This window comes from Abramis brama (assembly GCF_963993115.1).
Source record: "Abramis brama genome assembly, chromosome: 10".
NCBI classification, from domain to species: domain Eukaryota; kingdom Metazoa; phylum Chordata; class Actinopteri; order Cypriniformes; family Leuciscidae; genus Abramis; species Abramis brama.
The window spans coordinates 7460087-7481817 of NC_139972.1; the positions used below are offsets into that span (position 1 = coordinate 7460087).

Genomic DNA, 21731 nt, shown 5'->3' on the forward strand with positions numbered 1-21731 from the left:
TCCTCAGTGCGCACAGTGTCATGTTTCTTAAAGGGGCCAAATATTCTTAAAGTCCCCTTGTAGTCTTCTTCTTCTTCTTTTTGGAGTTTTTTTTGGCGGTTGGCACACAAAGAAATGGTGCATTACGCCACCAACTGGTATGGAGTGTGGATCTGAACGACTACTATTTATTTTATTCCAAAAAAATAAAAATAAAACAAAAACCGAATCAACAAAACAAAATAAACAAAACAAAAATTAAGACTCAAATCCTCTCAATCATATTGATTATTCTAAGATAATGAAAAACGATTCCATAGCACTTATCTCCTGAGTTTTTTCTAAGAATTTCTATTAAATCAAAATGTATTCTTTTAATTCAAAGATTTTGGATCATTTCCTACCTTTTCCCCTCATATTTCTTACAGTGTATCATGCCGTGTTCTATTGTCTCTTGTTGCCCACAGTATTCACATCTTCCGGTGTCATGTTTAACTATTTTAAATAAAGTGCTGTTTAATCCTGTGTGCCGAAATCTAAGTCTAGATATAATTTTCTCTTTTCTCCTTTTCCTTCCTGCACATCTCATTTCTCCCACTCTCCTCTGTATTTTGTAAAACCACGCCCTTTCCTCTCCGTCCCGCTGCTTTTGCCACCTTTTCTTCAACCTCTGTTTAATAATGCTCTTTATTTCCATCTTACTGATGTTAAATGCCACACCGATGTATTCTCTTTTTGTGGCCTCCTTTGCAGCCTTATCTGCCATTTCACCCACAAAATTATAACTGCAATGCCCATCATTTGAATTCTATATAATGTTTGTTGCATTTCTATCAAAATATCTGCTCTGTCTGAGTGACTGGTCTGTAAACTGATTAATGATGAAGTTGAATCTGAACAAATAATAACTCTCAATGGTCTTATTTCCTCTATCCACTGTACTGCTAACAGAATTGCCAGCATTTCTCCTGTGTATACTGATACACTATCGCTAATCCTCTTTACTATTGTAATATGAAACTCTGGAACAATAAAAGCTACTCCTATCCTATCAACTAAACTCTTTGATGCATCTCTGTAAATCTGGATATAACTGTAGTAATTATTAATATATGCCTGTACACTGTATATGTGAATTCAAAATAAACCCCCTATCTTTGTTCTTCTTTCCTAATAATGTAAGATCTACTTCCACCTTGGGTACTACCTGAAGTGATACTGCTGGCAATGGTACTGTTGGACTTCAGTTAATTTTGTTTTAATTCAGTTAATTTTAACTCTGTTGCTTTTTGTATAACTGTCCACCCAAAGGTTTTTGTCTCTCTCTTCTCCTTTTCCCAACAATGTTTTAAAGTGATTTGTGCTGGGTGATCTTCATTATGGCCCTGTAAATTAACCCAAAAATTCAGAGATAGCTGTATTCTTCTCAACTCGAGTGGCATTTCTCCCATTTCCACCTGCAGTGCTGCTGTCGGAGTTGTTTTAAATGCCCCTGTACATAGTCTCAAAGCCTGAAACTGAATGTTATCTAATTTTTTGAGGGATGTGCTTGATGCAGATCCATACACCACACAACCATAATCCAGTACTGATCTAATTAATCCACAATAAATTGCTTTCAGTGCTGTTCTATCAGCTCCCCACTCACTTCCCACCAAACACCTCATAACATTTAACACCTTCCTACATTTGTCCAGTACTTTATGGATATGTACATCCCATGTTATTCCTTCATCAAACCATAACCCCAAAACTTAAATTGTTTCACTCTTTCCAATTCTTGATGATACAACTTTAGTTTTACCTATTTATATGACCACTCCTCTATTTTCATAATAGCTTCCTGTAGCTTTTTAACAATACATTTCAGATTTCTTCCCCTCTTCCAAATCGCCCCGTCATCCGCAAAAAGTGAAAATCCCATCCCATTCTCTATTTCCCTGAAAACATCATTTATTAATATGGAGAATAATAAAGGACTTATTATACTCCCTTGATGAGTTCCGTTCTCAACAATATATTTTCTTGAATAACTCTTCCCTATTCTAACTTGTATTAATCTTCCTTGTAAAAAGTCCTTAATCCATCTATATATTCGTCCTTTGATTCCTAATTTACACATTCTAATTAACAATCCTTCTCTCCACATCATATCATATGCCTTCTCTATGTCAAAGAAGACAGCCACTACACTTTCTTTGTTTACTTGTGCTTTTATAATTTCATGCTCTAAACATACAGCTGGATCAATTGTATTTTTAGCCACTTTGATATTTGGCTATATATCCTTTCTTTTCCATATAATTCGTTACCCTTTCATTTATCATTTTCTCCATTATTTTGCATATGTTGGATGTCAAAGTGATAGGTCTATAATTGCCCGGATTTGTACAGTCTTTTCCTGGTTTTCATACTGGCACTACCACAACCTCCTTCCAGCTCTGTGGCAGTTTCCCATCCTCCTACACTTTATTATATAGTTCCAGTAATACATCCTTGGAATTTTCACTGAGCTGGTTTATCATTATATAACAAATCTGGGCTGCGTTTCCCAAAAGCATCGTAAGCTTAAGTAGATCGTAAAAACGATCATACGGCTAATCTTAATATTTCGGTATGTTTCCCAAAAGCATCGTAACTTAAGTAGCACTTAAAAATCATCGTAGATCTACGAGTGCTCTGGAGTAATCGTAAATCCCCAAGTGCATCGTAAGAAGACAGAGTTATAAGGTCACCTGCAGGACAACCGGCAGATTACACCTTTAACTTTATTCAAATGCAATGTGATTATAATATAAAGTTTTGATTGTACTTTATTGTACACTTTATTAGTCTTTTTCTTTTTTCTTTTTTAATTAATGTATAAATTAAATAATTGAAAAGGTCAGGAAACGCATTTAATACCAATTATTGAAACGTCTGTTTATATATCCATACTCCCTTAATAAAGGAGTCCAGACATTAGAAAAATATCAGTCTACACATGTGTTTTATATTTAATAAGAGGAAAATAGGCAACACATATGCGTTACGGAAATTACACAAAAAATCTTTAACTTTTAGGTGGCAAAATATTTTTTAGTAATTCTTTGGTTTACACTGCACAAACCAAAAGTAATACTACCCACTGGATGAAGAAGGGTTGGCTCTCCACAGAACACAAAATATTCATTTTATTTTATTTTTCGTGTTCGCATTTATGAGGAAAAAACAATGTTACGGATGTGACCACTTTGAAAGCGGCACTAAAAGACTTATTTAAAACTTTCACAGAGACCTCAAACAGTTATTTTAAACAACAAATATTAAGGATTGTCATATCAAGTAAAATAATATTCGATGATTGTTTGAAAATCGTCTACCCCACATGCTCACAGGTAAGACGGCGTTCGCTCAAATCCCACTCCGACTTTAAATTGTCTGTAGCCTACTGTAGGCTAATAGGACTACATGTCGTAGCTGTAATGAAGCAGGGTTGAATCAAAGGAGGAAGCAGGATCCATGTGCAACAGCTTTAATTAAACAGATTCAGAACTTGACAGACAGACTTAGACTCGGGAACAGAGTTAACTAGCACTATGAGCACCATTCTCTCTGGAAAATTGGATATTGTTGCACCCATTAGATTAAAAAAGGTCAGAGAGAAAAGTAAAGCACCATGGTACAACAATACTACGCATGTTCTAAAGAGAGAAACCTGTAATTTAGAGCGTAAATGGAAACAAACTAATTTAGAGGTCTTTAGAATCGCATGGAAAGACAGTATGTCACGTTATAAAAAGGCCCTAAAAGCGGCCAGGGCTGAGCACCTCCGCAAACTAATAGAAAACAACCCAAACAATCCTAGGTTTTTATTTAACACCGTGGCTAGACTAACAAATAAACAGATGTCACCTGAACAAAATATTCCGTTACAGTAGTAGTAATGATTTCATGAAGTTCTTCACTGAGAAAATAGAAAACATCAGAACCACAATTGTAAACGTTCAATCCTCAATCGCGCCTTATAATTCAGCCTCAATTATCACCCCGCAAGAACAATTACAGTGCTTTACAACTATAGAACAAAAAGAGTTAATTAAACTTATCACTTCATCTAAAACAACAACATGTTTATTAGATCCTATACCAACTAAACTACTGAAAGAAGTGTTACATAGTGGAAGAGCCTCTCCTCAATATTATTAACTCATCTTTATCTTTAGGTCATGTTCCAAGAACATTTAAACTGGCAGTTATAAAACCTCTCATTAAGAAACCACGGTGTCCGCTCAACTGGGCTCTTTCTTGCAAGAAAATGACATCTATGAAAAGTTTCAGTCTGGATTCAGACCGCATCATAGCACTGAAACTGCACTCGTTAAAATTACAAATGATTTACTTTTAGCTTCTGACCAAGGCTGTATCTCAATACTAGTTTTACTTGATCTTAGTGCTGCGTTCGATACTATAGATCACACAATACTCTTAGATCGACTACAAAATTATACTGGTGTTCAAGGACAAGCATTAAGTTGGTTCAGATCATACTTTTCTGACCGCTACCATTTTGTCTATTTAAATGGAGAAAAATCTATCATAACTCCAGTAAACTATTGAGTGCCACAGGGATCTGTGTTAGGCCCTCTGTTATTCTCAATATATATGCTGCCACTTGGAAATATTATAAGGAAACATGGAATTAGTTTCCAGTGTTATGCTGATGACACTCAAATCTATATTTCATCACGGCCAGATAAAACCCTAAATTATCCAAATTGACAGAATGTGTTAAAGATATAAAAGATTGGATGATGCGCAATTTTGTTTTATTAAATCCAGACAAGACAGAGGTACTAATCATCGGTTCAAAAAACCGCCCACAAAACCTCTCACACTACAACTTTAACATAGTAGGATGTCCTGTTACTTTATCCTCTACAGTAAAAGACCTGGGTGTTATACTAGACTGCAACCTGTCTTTTGAAAATCATATTTCATATTAGGGATGGCCCGATACCGATACTGGCATCTGGGATCAGGCCGATACTGTCCTCATATACTCGTACTCGTACTCATAAAAATTTGCCGATACCACGCACCGATACCGTGTACATATTGCGAGCACATCCCTTTAAACAGACATCAGTGGAAAGTTTGTTCAGTCGGATGTCAAAGGCAAAGAAAATAAAACGAGGCATGTAGATTATTATTAACGTTAACTGACGAGAGAGAGAGAGCGAGAGAGAGAGAGCGCGCGAGCGAGCGCACTTCTGTTGAATGCTCTTGATTGCTTATCGTTCACTCAGCACATGTTATTTGGATGAAAACTAAATTGTATATGCAAGTAAAGTAAAACATGAACTGTTACCTGATTTAAGTATAATGAGTGGTTCCCTACAATATTTCAGGACGTGTGCAGGTCAAGAAGTTCCATGAATGCAAACATCCAAAGCGCGTGCCCCGCAAACCAGCGTCTCAGCGCGCGAATATTGAATTAAATTGTCTTTCACGTCTTGCGCTTGTACGGACAAATTCACACAAAATTATGTAAAAACGCCCGTCTTGGCGATTATCCTATAGTAAACAAAATCGGTTATATCTCAAATGAACGTAGCCATGTTCAAATGCGGTCCGTGCGTTCGGTCTTAAAGGGGCAGCAGTTTGATAAACTTGCTTCTGTGTTTTAATGTTAATCAAACAAAGGACAAAGAAATACTCACTGCTCTTGACTAAATACGCTACCCTTTTCAACTTTACAAAAATATCTATCTATATATTATTTATACAGTAATGAATATGCTTTTTTCACATTTGATTACTTTATTCAAATTTCTGTACCTGTTGGATCTACCTGAAAAACTCTAAAAACACAGTTTATTTCATTTGTAGCCTTTCTTTGTTCTATTGTATTTATTTGTCCTATTTGTAATTCGATTGTTTGTTCTTATTTTGTTACTGACTGCTTACTTGTTTTAAATTCACATTAATTAGGCTGGTAGTTTTTGTTGTAGTATCAAAATTGGATTAAATAATTGGGATCGGTTACGGTATCGGCGAGTATCAAAAATTAAAGTATCGGACTCGTTCTGAAAAAAGTGGTATCGGGACATCCCTATTTCATATGTTACAAGAACAGCCTTTTTCCACCTTAGAAACATTGCTAAGCTACGTAACATGCTATCAGTTTCTGATGCAGAAAAGTTAGTTCATGCGTTCATGACCTCGAGACTAGATTACTGTAATGCTTTATTAGCCGGTTGTCCTGCATCCTCAATAAACAAGCTACAGTTAGTCCAAAATGCAGCCGCTAGAGTTCTTACTAGATCAAGAAAATATGATCATATAACACCAATTTTATCACCACTACATTGGTTACCTATAAAGTTCTGTATTAATTACAAGTTATTGCTACTGACTTATAAAGGCCTAAACGGCTTAGCTCCAGTCTATTTAACGGATCTTCTATCACCCTATAATCCATCGCGCTCTTTAAGATCACTAAATTCGAGGCTTTTGGTCATACCTAGGATATCCAGATCAACCAAAGGAGGGAGAACATTTTCACATTTAGCTCCAAAACTCTGGAATAGTCTTCCTGATACTGTTCGTTGCTCAGACTCGCTCTCCCAGTTTAAAACTAGACAAAAGACGCATCTCTTCAGCCAGGCATTCATATAATACTTTTAATCTTACAGTTAAATCCAACCTCTAGTTCATAAACGCCAGAGGAGAACTGGCCCCCGACTGAGCCTGGGTTCCCCCAAGGTTGTTTTTTTTTCTCCATTAGGTCACCTGATGGAGTTTTTTTCAGTTCCTTGCCACTGTTGCCTTTGGCTTGCTCAGTTGGGGATATTTGGGGATATTTAATTTAATTAATCAATCAACAATACTATTGATCAGCATTACCAAACGTGGACGTTTTCCACTAGAAACAAACATTGATGTATTATTGTAATTTAATACTGTGAAGCTGCTTTGATACAATCTGTATTGTGAAAAGCGCTATATAAATAAACTTGACTTGACTTTTGCCGGTTCTTTGCGAAAGCTTTAAGGTGCGCTTTAGGTCCCTTAAGCTAGGTTTATACTTGACGCGTATACTTGACACAAACACGATTGAATGAGTACAAGTTATTTTATGTGAAATGACGATAAAGCCTAATTTGATATGGTCTGTACAGTGGAAATGCGGTTAATGATTTCGGACTGACATATAAATGAACAAATAAAACGAGTGCAAACAGGTAAAAGTGAAGCCCCTACCGGACAGAGTCAGTCTAGAGTCTAGACCAATGGAGAGTCTGGCTGTGTTCAAAACACACATGATTTCTCTCATGGTCTGTATTTTCTGGTGTCCAGCAGTGAAAAACTTTTTTCCACAAACACATATAAAGCTTCTCAACTGCATAAAATTTCAGGTGTTTATCAGAAATGATGTTGAAGTAAAGTTTTTACATTAAATTAAGTTCTGTCAGGACCACTATCGTCAAATACGATGGAGAATTATCATACAGATTGGATTGGCGGTATGGTTCTGTCCTGGGCAAGAACTCCCTGAGCCTAGCATGGAAAGAGAAGGGAGAGCAGCAATAGTATTTTAATGTACAACATAATTTGGGAATTTAGACTGATTCAGAGGGCAAACAGAATGCCAAATCCTGACTGAGAGAGGTGGAGCTGGGGAGGGAGGAGGGTAATTTGCTCCTGAGAAACACAATAGCTGTTGATAACACTGACTGAAGGAGCTTATATATGGAGGCTGTGATTGGCGTCGTATTCCTATTGGTATACATGGATCAGCTGATGCGAGCTCGACTAACATGACCTGCCAGAACTGACACTACGCTTGATTTTTTAACTCAAACAATCACAATTCAGTTTTTTCAAGACAATTTTTTGTTTGTTTATTTCCTATAACTGCATGTACTATCAGAACACAATATAACCAAGTCTTTCTAGTTATCTAAGCATTTCACCAAATTCACAAAGTCAAACTAGATAATGTTCTTTTGGGAGCAACTCTTTTTTTTTTTTCCATCTCACAATATTTACTTATTTGACAGTATTTGACATGAAAATGAAATGTTTCTCACTGTGGCGACTTATGATATTTCTTCATATGTCTGAGAAAACTACATGAATGTCTAAAACTCTCTCCACAATCAGTGCAGTGGTACGGTTTCTCTCTAGTATGAACTCGCTCATGTGATTTCAGGTGTCCCAACTGAGTGAAACTCTTGTCACAAGATGTGCACTTGTGAGGTTTTTCTCCAGTATGAACTCGCTCATGTGATTTCAGGTGTCCCAACTGAGTGAAACTCTTGTCACAAGATGAGCACTTGTGAGGTCTTTCTCCAGTATGAACTCGCTCATGTACTTTCAGTGTTCCCAACTGAGTGAAACTCTTGTCACAAGATGAGCACTTGTAAGGTTTTTCTCCAGTATGAATTCTTTGGTGCTGTTTCAGTTCACCAGCTCTAGTAAAGCTCTTCCCACAGTCACAACACACATGATCTCTCACTTCATTATGTGTGTTCTGGTGTAGTTTACAACATTCCAGGCGTGAAAAACTCTTTCCACAGAGAGAACACACATAAGGCTTCTCATCTGAATGAACTATCAGGTGTTTTTTCAGAGTTAATGATGAATTAAAACCTTTACCACACTGATCACAGTTAAATGGTTTTTCTCCAGAGTGAACCTGCTGATGAATATTGAGACCTGATGCTTGAGAAAAACTCTTTCCACATTGAAAGCATGGATACGGTTTCTCTCCAGTGTGAATTCTCATGTGTGCGTTAAGGTTTCCTTTTTGACAGAATCTCTTTCCACACCGGGTGCAGGAGTGCAGCTCTTTGGCTTTTGTTTCTTGAATTTTAAAGTTGTGATGTTCCTCCTTAAATTCCTCCAGTTCTTGTCTTTCCTCTTTCACTTCCATCCGATCTAAAATAAACATAAAATTTGAATCAGTTTAAGTGAACCCTGATTTAATAGCAGAAAGCAAGAGAAATCAAGTATCAGACCTTTGACGTGCCAAAGTTTAGTTCTGTCATTCTCTTGTTAATATGATCAAAATGAGTTTGACAACTGTTATAGCCTACAAGATTATGATTAAAAGTACATTAAAGATGACGATTAAAATGATATAAGCATTTCTGTAAAAAATGTCATTCATATACTGATTATTAATTCACATCTACCAAAGCAAACAACAATGAAGAATCAAGAATGGACACCAACCTATTTGTTCCTCAGTATCTTCATGTTTTATTCTGGATGGTTCTGGATCCCTCATGTCTTCAATCTCCTCTTTAATAAACTCCATCTTTAACAGTCACACAGATTCCATCTGCTACTCCTGGAGTTTGTCCTTCTCTTGTAGGATGATGGGAATATTCCCAGTATTTACTGGTGAATTGTTGTGGGATGAACACCAGATCTGCCAAATTCAAAGAGAAGTTACTGAATTACTTTACTTACATTTAAATGAATTGAACATGTCTGTTTTCTGATAGAAATATTGGGATGAATTTGGATGAAGCTGAATTTAAAAAAGGTTTGTTTAATGCTTGTCCAACATCTGAGAGAAATAACAGGACCATTGTGTTAAACTGAGCTGCTGAAAAGCCTCTGTCTCCAATTGTTCCCTGTTTTCACATCATTCACAGGGCTCGGTTTGAGGGGGGAGGCAATTCATTTTTAACAATTTTAAAAAGCATAAGCAACATAAGCACTCAAGCTGCTATAGTTCGAAAGTGGCAGTTTTGATGGAGTTTCTAGCTGTTTCTATCTAGAATTGTAAAGGATCCACTGGAGGCAAGTGTAAATGAGAACCCAAATGCAGTTTATTATAAACAAAACCAAACATGAAACAAAAACATGGCGTGGCATGAAAACAAAAACCAAAGAATGAACATGAACTTACACAACAGCAGATTACAGGAAACAATACTTGACAAAGACACATGGCAAATATGAGGGCTTAAATACACAGAAGACTAATGACTAGACAAGGGACAACTGCGAACAATGAAACAATGAACCAATGAAAACTTGACACATCAGACAAGGTAACACATGGCAGGATCACATGACTTACAAGGGATCACATGACAGACAAGGAAACATGACGTGAACAAACCCAAAAACAAAACTGTGACAGATCCCACTCTCTAAGGGTGGCTCCCGACGCCCAACAAAACCCCAAAAAACAAAACTCCAGGAGGGTGGTGGAGCGGAGGCAGTCTTAGGGGAGGGATGGAGGGCCAGGCCCGTGCAGAGGGACAGGACATGGCATGACGTGGACGGGCCTGGGTCGTGGCCTGGCGTGGGCGGATCCGGCAGTGCAGGAAGCCAGTGAAAATGCAAATTTTCCATACGTTAGCTTTTAGCGAAGAGAGGGTGCTGTTCGGATTTCGCGCTCAGCCATCATGCGTCTCTGTTATGTGCGCGTCTCTGTTATGTGCACGCCACAGACTGTCCGGGCACTGCACGTCCATGCTTCAGAGTTCTGTCAATATTATGCAATTGGAGTGAAAAAAAAAAACATTTTGAAAATCGTTTTTTGACATTTGTGAATCGATTCAGAATCGTCCGCATCGCGATGCATCTAAGAATCGATTAATTTTTCGGTATGGTTAAATGAAAACTTATTAAATAAAAAAGCATGTGTAATCAATTTAAATCATGAAACTTGTTCAATTTAACAGCAATTAATTAATAGTTTAACAAAAATGACATTCTTAATGTTTTTTTGTTTTTTTTTAAATCCATCTTATTTTTACCCAGTTGTGTAGCCTAGATGCCAGCCGAACTTAGCCCCGCCCACAAAAATTTTAGGTCGGGAAGTTCGGTCTGGACTAGATCCATTGAGGAGCTATTATGCCCGAACAAAAGTTGTTCGGACCAATCAAATTGTCAGGGCGGGCTTTATATGATGATGGACAGATGATCAACAGTAATGTAATCATCCACATCACCAAAGAGCGCTTGGGTTGAATTCGTTTACAACAAAGATGACTGCCGCTGGAGAATTGAGATTTCACGAGTTCACACTTACAAATAAGTCAGATAGAATAAATGCATATTTGGCGCGCTGTCCGAGGAGAGGCTCCGGGCTCGATATTCGGCCCGAACCCAAAGTACTCTGAATGTAAGGTTCAGAGGTTTAAAGTCCCACTTCCAACAGATCGGCCAATCAGAAAAACTTATCGGCCGATGCCGATATTTCAAAAATGCCAAAGTTGACCACTAGTTGAAACACGCCCCATAATCACAGCCCAATGGAGCAGTATCATGGTGCGTTCACACCGGACGCGAATAGCGCGTTAGGCGCAAGTTATTTCAATGTTAAAGGTCCCGTTTTTCCTGTGTTTTTGAAGCTTTGATTGTGTTTACAGTGTGCAATATAACATGTGTTCATGTTTCGCGTGTAAAAAAACCCCAGTATTTTTCACACAATTTACTTATCTGTATACCACTGTTTTCACTGTCCTAAAAACGGGCTGATGACTTCCTTGTTCTATGAAGTCCCTCCTTCAGAAATACGTAACGAGTTCTGATTGTGCCAGCGGTTCCTGTGTTGTGATTCGACAGCAGCTTAGCACACGTTGCCCGGAAAGGTCACGCCTCTTACCATAACGTGGAGATGCATGCGCTCAGTGTTATTGTAAACATGTCTTTAATATTACCTTATCAATTTGAGCCGGAATCAGACCCGGAGAGAATTAGAAATTAGGAATTACAGGAACAGGAATTAGAACCTGTTCAAGCATGACTTTTGCAGGATGTTTCACAATGGTAAGCTGTTTATTTAGTAGTTGTCATACTTTTACGTTTGGCTGTTACCTTGAATTGGTTAAAGGTGCTGTATGTAGTTTTCAGCGACCTCTAGCGGTGATGTTTCAGATTGCAACCAATAATTTTTCAAGTGCGTGCTCTTGCGCGTGCTCGAATTTATGAACGAGCACTGTGTGGGTACCTTCCAGACTGAGACGCAACACACCGGAGAAAGCATCACACAACATGCTGGAAACTAAGGTAAACTCCCACTGCAACGTTAAAATAAAGTTATAAGAGGGACTGATGAAAAAGAACTTATTGATGTTGTAAATAAATTGAAGAGTAAGAAGTCGACCGACTGCCATGATATTGATATGTGCACAGTCAAAAACATTATTGAATCCATAGCAAGACCTCTAACCCATATTTGCAATCAGTCCCTACAAACCGGTGTCTTTCCAGATAAAATGAAAATAGCTAAAGTAATACCAATATATAAAACTGGAGACAAACATATACTACACAACTACAGACCCATCTCATTGCTTCCACAGTTCTCTAAAATACTGGAAAAAATGTTCTTTATAAGGCTAGATGATTTCATCGCCAAACATAGTATTTTATATGAACAGCAATATGGTTTTAGAGCTGATAGATCAACTTCTTTTGCATTGATAGAATTTATAGAAAAAGTTACAAATGCCATAGACAGGAAGCAATATGCAGTAGGGATATTTCTAGATCTCAAAAAAGCTTTTGATACTGTAGATCACAAATTATTGATTCAAAAACTACAAAGATATGGTATTAGAGGAATTGCACTAACATGGTTATCCAGTTACCTAGATAACAGAAAACAGTATGTTGAAATACAAAACAATAAATCACAGCTGTTGCAGGTTACATGTGGGGTGCCACAGGGTTCAGTGTTGGGGCCATTATTATTTAACCTTTATATAATATATGTGAAGTGTCACAAATTGTGGAAACCATTCTTTTTGCTGATGACACAAACCTACTATGTTGTGGTGAAAATTTGGAGAAGCTTCTGGATACTATGGAAAAGGAAATGAGTAGGATGAAGATTTGGTTTGATGAAAATAAACTAACACTGAATTTGAGTAAAACCAAATTTATAATATTTGGGAACCGATTAACAGACACAGATAAGAAACTTATGATAAATGGTATAGAACTAGAACGAGTATCTGAAATAAAATTTCTTGGGGTAGTTATAGATAATAAATTAAGCTGGAAACCTCATATAAAGTATATTAAAACTAAAATATCCAAGTCATTAGCAATATTAAATAAAGTCAAAGAACTATTGAATAAGGCTTCTCTAAGTATGTTGTACTGTTCCTTCATACTCCCATACATGACTTATTGTGTGGAAGTATGGGGGAACACTTACAAAACAAATACATATCCAATCTTCATCCTACAAAAAAGAGCTATTCGAATCATACATAAAACTACATACAGACAACCAACGAACCCATTGTTCATTAAACTCAAAATATTAAAATTTAAAGATTTGATTGACTACAAAACTATTCAAATTGCTTTTAGAGCACATAACCAATTGCCTCGAAATATCCAAGAGCTTTTTCAATTGAGAGAAAGTATGTACAATTTTAGAGGAATATCAATGTTTAGTAAACCATTAATTCGAACAAATAGTAAGTTCCACTGTATAACAACTCAGGGTGTTATCCTGTGGAACAACAGCGATAATGATTTAAAGTTATGTAAAAACTTATTGCAATTGAAATTATTATTTAAAAAAAGAATCCTAGATGGATATGAACTGGAACAGTGATTTTCAGAGCTTTGTTGATTTTTATTTAGTTTGAATATATAATTATGCAAACAATATAAGTAGCTAAAAATATAATTGAATGGGGGTAGGACATGAAAAGTTATATTAACTTCTTCCTACCCCTTTGAACATGACTGTTATTTGGATTATCTGCTGATGATCTTTTTTGTTGATTGTTTGTTCTTATTTAGTTGTTGTATTTTTTTAAAATGTTCAATAAATAATAATAAAAAAAATTAAAAAAATAAATAATAGGCTACTTTTATCAGCTTGACGTTGAACTAATGCTCCATGCTCGTACCATGATAAGTATGAAACCCTATTAACCGTGCCGAATTTTGCCACTGCAAGCACCACTTCACATTTTCTTCAGGAAATGTACATTCTAGGTTTGTAGATAAGGTTTCTCCATGATTCAAATGCCCTGCCGATGTTGAGCCGTGTTTTTTCACCCGAAGTTCATCCGATTCACGTCTGGCCTTACGAGCTTCAGCAGAAAAACCTTTTTTTTTTCTTTAATCAATATGTGGAGTTTGTGTTGGAGTCTGTGCTGTGCTGGGAGCAGGTAGTTTCTTAGTGTTATCAGACATGTCATAAGTTGCATAAGTCATAAGTCCATGTCATAAGTTGCAGTGTCGTCGCTGTTGAGTGCAAAGTCAGTAGGCTAGACGAGGCGAGAGGCTCGGGAGCGCGCATGCAGGTGACGTCACTGGCGGTAAATCCGACCCGGGACCTTCACATAAAAATAAGAATACTTGCTTTCAGAGGTAATAGCAAAACCCGCAAAGTGGATAATTTTAATGTGAGATTACAACCCCTTCACACACAGGCAATAAAAAAAGGATTCGTTTTGGTAAAAAAGCTACATACAGCACCTTTAAATTGTAATGTTAAATGTTACAAACTGTTATAAAAGCTTGTGGTATATGGTTTTGTCCGTCTGTCGAATTAACGATGGTGTTGTTGAATTTTTAAAATAAGTGCATTGTTTATTTCTACCTTAGTTACACGTGAGCACGAGTTTTGATTAGTAATATATGTTTTATAGGTGTACATGTGGTAACTGTGACAAAATGCCAATGGAGGTTGAAAACATCTGCTGCAAAGAAATACAAAAAGTACTGTAACACCTCCTAATTAAATAATTTTTTGTTGTGTATAGTTCTTTTGAAATTGTTTTCATCCAAACAACTTTATATAAATACACTTTATTTTCACCATGAATATAGCCTTAAAAGCTGCCATGTTGTGTAAAAGAAATCGTTGCCATGCATTACAATAATTTATTTATTAAAAGTTGAATGTTACGTGACTGCACATTAAATTATTACTGCCTCACATCAATGTATAGGTTTATCGACGAATGATGCAGATTGCAGACCCTCCTACATGTATGGTTCATCACCCGTGTGATGTGTTTGTGTGTGTGTGTGGCGACAAACACACTCTACAAACGCAACTCTTCCTCTTTTCCGTGGGAGCGCAACAAGACCACGCCCCCTTTTTTTGTGTATTCCTGTGGGCGGAGGTTAGTCAAAAAACTGTTCTAGTGACATCATTAAAGCAGGAAGTAGAGGGATGTAGTCCAAACCGGCCGTTCGCTGTAGGCTTTGAAAGGGGACTTCTGTTAAATAAAATATCTCGCTTGGCATTGAACTTTGAGCTTTATAATTTTACAGGTATTTATGCTCTAACAGCAACATTACACACTAACTAAAGTTTGAAAAATGGGATCACGAAGAACAGGACCTTTAAGTCAATGCAAAGACGCGTTACGCGCGTAAAAAAATTCCTGCGGCGCGGTAGACGCGAATACGCCTCATTCATGCGTCAAGTTCGCGCGAATTGAGCATCTGCCGCGTTAAGCGCGTTATGCACGAATGATTTTATGTAGTGCTTTTTGTGCATTCACGCGTTTGACGCGAATTAGCGTCTGCCGCCCGAGTTGAAAAATCTGAACTTCTGCGTCAAACCAAACTTTTATTTTGACGGGTTGCTGTCTAGAACTTTTTCTGCGATGTGGTGATAGTTTCTCTCAAATTAAATGTTGTCAAAGTGAGAATATTAAACCGTAAAGGGACTATATTTAAATATGAATCCTGGATGTTCAGCGTCACCTGCGATGCAATGAATGGCCCAGACACGTGGTTCCTTTTACTACACAGTATGTGCGACAAGCGGTGCTTGTCTGTGCCATTCTGTTGCCATCAATCCGACGTAGTCTTTTTTCTTGATGCTCCGCCACAGCCAGCACTTGATTTGTGCACATCATACATGCGGCATGCTTATAGATAGATTTACGATGACGTCACATTTCTCCCGCAACTCCTTACGGCGCCATCTTGTGTGTCAAGTGGGTCAAGTGTTTGTGTTACGGAGCATGATAATATCCTGAAGCAATGGGTCACACCTGTGTTGTGTGGGGCTGTACGAATCGTGCTGATCCTGACACGACGAAGAGACGATATTTCGATATTAAATTAGTTCGGAGCGTTGTGTTGTTGTTGTTTTTTTACCCAGATGGTGTTGTCTTGACACTGAGTCTAAATGTACCGTATAATAAGGGCTGTGCAGATAGCAGCCGACTGGCTACAGCGATGTGAACCGTCAATGCAGGGCTCCAGACTAACTTTTCCACGAGGGAGAGAGAGCAAGACAGCGCTTAGTTTGGAGACGGTGAAGTCTTGTTTACACTTTCGCCTGGCTCCGAAGAGAGAGGGAGTGCGCGTACGCGACCGGCTCTCTCTCTCTTTCTGCTCGTTCTTTCAGTTAAACATGCGCCCTGTCACAAGCGCAGCAGTTCATCTACATTACTCACCGATCAAATAAGACTTTGGCGGGTGTGGTGGAGATACTTGGCAATGTCCATTTCCTGAATATCGGGGTACGCCACAGGATTACATGACCAGTCCTCTTTCGACATTGTGTAAGGATCCTTTCCATCGATATAACTCAATTTCTCATCATATCTTGCCTTGCAAACATCGTCTAATGTGTCCCTGTAAATAACCTTCACCTTGTCGCCAGGTTTGGAGGAATTTGTCATCGTTATCTCAACACAAAAGAGTCAAAAATACTTTGGAAAAGTAAAAAAGCTTGAAAAGGCGGTAACTGTTAAACATGAGCATGACAGCTTTGACACACAACATGGCGGCGCGCCGCAGAGGATAATGGGTAATTCGAGAAACGGAAACCCATCTATTGTTTCACTGACGTTGACAAGATTAACCGCTCAGGTATAGAAATTTGGTACTGAACGACAAGACATTTTTTGATACTCGAAGGTATCGATGCAATTCGGTCAGTGCCAAAAAAGTATCGAACTCGATACCCAGCCGTACGCGCAGGTGACGCTCATTAGTAACCACGCCACCGTCATCGCGCGTTCTCTCTCATGCGTTTACGCAGTTTCCCTAAATCCAGTCACGCAGTTTTTTGCCACTCAGTCCGGCTGAGGGGGGTGCGTTTCAGCGGGAAAGTGACGTCAATGCTTATCCTCTATTCGAACTCTGCTTATCATTATGGTGATGACCGAGATCTTCTGTAATTGAACACATTTTATTGGTGTCAACAGCAGGGCTCCAGACTGCTACCAAATGATCACATTTTACGACCATTTTTTCCTGCCAGTGCGACCAAAATTGTATATAGCTTGCACTAGCACCACCACAATGTTGCCCAGCATTAAATGGAAAACTAAATGAAAGTGGACTGAAACTGTGCTACTCATTTGTGCTTCACAGACCCTTTATTAGTTCGGACCAATAATAGACAGCGCAGCGAGCTACTCGATCACGCGACACCGTTACTACACATTGCTGGGAGATCCAGTGAAGAAATCCATTGAATTCGCCACAGAATTAATAAAATCTCTGCAAGATCCAGTGAGGAAAATTTAGACTTGGCGCAGAGTTCTCTGTTAAACCATAGATATAAGATCAAACTGCGCTGACGTGGAAAAGAGGAGAAACATTGTGCAATTAATGAACAAATAATAGAAGGCTCTAAGTTCACAAATCACCAACATTCACCATGGATTAATGTAGTAACACTAACTGTAACTATGGTATTTTGACAGAAATAGTCAAATGCTTACAAGTACTACACATCCTTTTTCAGCAGTTCAAATCCAATATCATATTGAAATGTTATTCAAAGATTGTCCCTATTTATAAAAATAAAAGTTTCATGATTTAGGAAGTCACACTTATTTGAAAAAAAAAAAGAAGATTAAATTACCATTGTAACCAGTAGGTAGTTGCTGAGGACCGCTTTATTTTCACTCCCTTATATCAATTTTTACCCTAGTTTTGCTATTAAATTAATATACGATATTATGAATGAAAATAAAAAGTAAATTTTATCAACACCTCAAATTAAGCTCAGTGCTTTATTGTCAGCTCAACAGTATTACCACTTTCTGTAGAACTTGGCTCTGGTGCTGCTGCCCTAAAATGTTAGTCTGGAGCCCTGTGAACTTAAAGTAACAACATGTAACTTTTCAACCTTCATAATATATTTCCAAGACCCTTGTGATAGTACATCGACTTACAATAGGTTGAATGAGACGTCTGCCAGAGCCTGACGGGGTCTGTATCGCTTTTACTGGCACTATGTAACTTCAGGGTGCGGGTAGTAACCAGCGCTCAAAAAGAACTACAAAATTCGACTGCTTTACGGCATACGTCACTTCCTCAAATGTGGCCAACCAGCGCGTTTGTTTTCGTACGTCTGTTTTCGTCATGGCTGAAGCAGCAGCGAAACGTAAGAACTCCAAGGTTTTGTCGGAGTAGAGTCGGAAGAGGAAAAGGGAGAGTGATAAACTGAAAGGCAGGACGAGGATCAATATTGGTCGAGCGTTTGCTCGCTGGCGTTAGCTTATGGAGGAGGAGAGTTACCAGACCGATGCTGACTTGGCCGTCATGCTGTTGAACTAGTAAGTAACTGTAAATTGCTTGCATACTATCTTTAGTTTTTCTAATCTGTTGTCTGCCTGGCTACGTTACGGAAACTATCTGGTCCTCCATTTATTTATCTTCATGAATCAGCTAGTAGATAAGCGAATTATCAATCTGGTAACGTTAGCTAGTAAACACTAACATGGTAGTTTTAGATGGTTAGGATGCTATCGCTATCATTCTCGTTCAGATTTGAGCATTGCAATCGACATGCAAATCGCAAATGTTTGAGTTAAAATGTTTAGTCTACTAAACATGTATAAATTATGAAAGGGGGAAGATTAATAATATTATCATTGCCCATATGAAAAAAACCTGCATGCTTCATATACAGTAACCGTAAATCATTTTACGACAGTGGTAATGGACAATTCCGCTTCCAACCTGTAGGGCGACCGCAGAGGAAAAGTTCCATGTTGTTGCTTTAAAATAAAACTGCACATTGTAATTCCTGTACGTTCAGTCAATTTATTACCAAGGCATTTGTCAGTAATACAGCCAAAATGGGGGAAATGTGAATATCTGCGTTGCAGGTTGATTTAAGGTGTGTGCCCCTAAATTTTCAGCCTGTGCTCCTAAAAAAAAATATCAGTTATGGGCTACAACAGCGTTACTAGTAAAAACAGTCAGTCTGGAGCCCTAAACAGAGTCTGTGAAAACACTCTACTACACTCTAATAGTAATAAACCAGGACACACAACGCATTACATTGACCCTTAAACACACAAACTCGAGGAGCTGGTTAATGTTAAACTCTGTAATCTGGTAACTTCTCTCACCTGCAGACTTCGGCATGCGAAGAAAATATTCCACATTTGTCCTTCATTCACGATCGTTAACAGCGTCACTGGTGAAAGCTTCAGCTCGTCTCCTCTCGCTTCTCTCTTCTGCGCATTCTCAGTGCGCACAGTGTCATCTTCTTCTTCTTCTTCTTCTATAATTTTTATTGGCAGTTTGCAGTCAAAGTGCATTACCGCCATCTACTGGGCTGAGGTGTGATCACATAGGGATGTCAAAAAAAAAAAAAAAAAAGTAACTAAATAAACAATAAATAAAGCTTCAGCTGGCGCTGCGTGTTCAGCTCCTCCAGCTTCCACTCTTATAGCTCCTCAAACTTGTAATAATATTATTAATTAAATAAATAAATAAATAACTAAATTCTTCTTGCTAGTTGGCTTTCTTTAAGATAATTAATAACTGCCCTAACTGTGGACTGTGTGCTGGTTACACTCAATAAATTTCCCATGGTTAACTCTCTGTCTATTGCTCTCTTCATATTCTCCCTTTCTCTGGTATATTGTGTACAATCTATAAGTATATGTTTTACATTTTCTACTACTCCACAATTTATGCATAGTCCAGTCTGATGTTTCCCTATTATGTGTAATCCACTATTTAAACTTGTATGTCCCATCCTCAGTCTGGAAAACCATGTTTCCTCCTGTCTTTCCAATCCACTGAATTTTCTAGCTGTAACCTTTTTGTGTATATTATACAAATGTCTGCCTTTTCCCTCCTTATCCCATCTCTCCTGCCACTTTATGTTAATTTTGTTCTTAATTATACTTTTAATTTCTGACCTACTTAATTTAATATCGAGTTCAACCAGTTCTGATGTAATTGCTTCCTTTGCCAGCATGTCTGCCTTCTCGTTGCCCTTCACTCCCCTGTGTGCAGGAACCCATATAAATCCTACGCTTATGCTTTGTTGACTTATTATAAAATTAATTTGATTAATTTCATCTAGTAGATCCTGTCTACATGTAGATTTTCCACTTTGAATGCATTCTAGTGAGGACATTGAGTCTGAACATATAATCACCTTATTTGGTTTTACTTCTTCCACCCATTGTAAAGCCAGAATTATTGCTACCATTTCTGCTGTAAAAATGGCCAGATGGTCTGTTGTCCTTTTTTTAATATTTACATTATACTTTAAAATGTGTACTGCTACCCCTGTTTTCCCAGTCTGATCTTTTGATGCACACAGTGGCTGCGTTCGAAACCGCATACTTCCCTACTATTTAGTATGGGAAAAAGAGTAGGCGAGCGAAAAAGTATGTACGAATCCAAAAGAGTAGGCGAGAATTACCTGGGTGACGTACTAATTATCGCGAGATTCGGACTTAAGTGCGTTCGAATATGCCTACTTTCCTACTATATAGTAGGCGAAAACAGTACGTGAAGGAAGCAGTACGTTTGAAACATCAGTATTCATAAAAGAGTAGGCGAGAAGTTCCCGGATGGCTTACTGCTTCCGGCCAGATTTTCGAGTGCTCAACCGATGGATACTCTTCTATCCCAGGAGGCCACGCGAGAGGATACGTCATTATCAAACATCGCAGAGATCAGCGACGCGGGTGCTTTCAAATGTGAGTAAACACGTTCCTTGTGTTAAAATTGCATGTGTTGAACTACTGTAGAGTAAACTGTTGAAGTGTTGGAGGTGTAAAGAGGTTACACAGTATAGTATAGTTATGATTTCGCTGTAAAAACACGTTTTATTATGTATAACGTTAGCTAACAGGGGAGCTCCAGTAAGGACACGCAAGTTAGGTCTCTAAAGTGGATTTACATAAACCATATACATCTTAAAGAAGCTTATTTTAAATGTCTATTTACATCTGACAGGAAAATCTTCAGTAAGTATTGCAGAAGAGCACATCACATCATGAAATAGACATCTGAGTGATGAATGTGCGCTATTATGTAGAACAAATCTATAAAGTAACTAAACATAAGTTATCTATTTTATTTGTCCATTACTGTTGATAAATTGAGGAACATTTATGTTGGATAAAAAGTTAAAACAACCTCAACATGTAAATGTAGTGTTGAGTTCATAAATAACAGAGGTAATGTGAATCTTGTCTGGATGTTACAGGGACAGATGAACAGATGTGTGTTTTAATGTGTTTAAATTTAACTATTTAAATATTAAGTTGTAGTTCATTTTAATTATATTGTAATTTCAAACAGAGCTATTACAGCACTTTTCTGATTCTTGATTTCTGTGCATTTGCCGCACAGCTTTTGTGGAGCAGGACCTGCAAGGGAAGATGATAGCGGCATTTGTGGAAAAAAGCGTTTTTGTCTTCTAAATAATACTGAAATCAAATTACATTGTGTGGTTAAAATGACTGCTTTTGTGTTATGTTTGTGCATTTTTGTAGGATCTGAAATGCCAGCAGGCTGGTGTGAGCACTGAG

General features: G+C 37.8%; 1 protein-coding gene across 1 annotated transcript; it reads right to left on the reverse strand.

Annotated features, from left to right (window-relative positions):
- Positions 1 to 3048: 3048 nt before the first annotated feature.
- On the reverse strand, positions 3049 to 19459 carry LOC311090811 (uncharacterized protein). The gene is made up of 3 exons (XM_084126354.1): positions 19302 to 19459; positions 9202 to 9400; positions 3049 to 8904 (listed from the first exon to the last, which is right to left on the reverse strand). The coding sequence occupies exons 2-3, from the start codon at positions 9284 to 9286 to the stop codon at positions 8051 to 8053; spliced, it is 939 nt and encodes a 312-aa protein (XP_083982480.1). The 5' UTR covers positions 9287 to 9400; positions 19302 to 19459; the 3' UTR covers positions 3049 to 8050.
- Between the last annotated feature and the right edge of the window lie 2272 nt (positions 19460 to 21731).

Excerpts from the sequence above, each read along its gene's own strand:
- LOC311090811 (XM_084126354.1), bottom strand. The coding sequence starts at position 9,286 with ATGGAGTTTATTAAAGAGGAGATTGAAGACATGAGGGATCCAGAACCA. Across the intron at positions 8,905-9,201 it reads AGATACTGAGGAACAAATAG|ATCGGATGGAAGTGAAAGAG; the intron begins GTTGGTGTCCAT and ends TGTTTATTTTAG.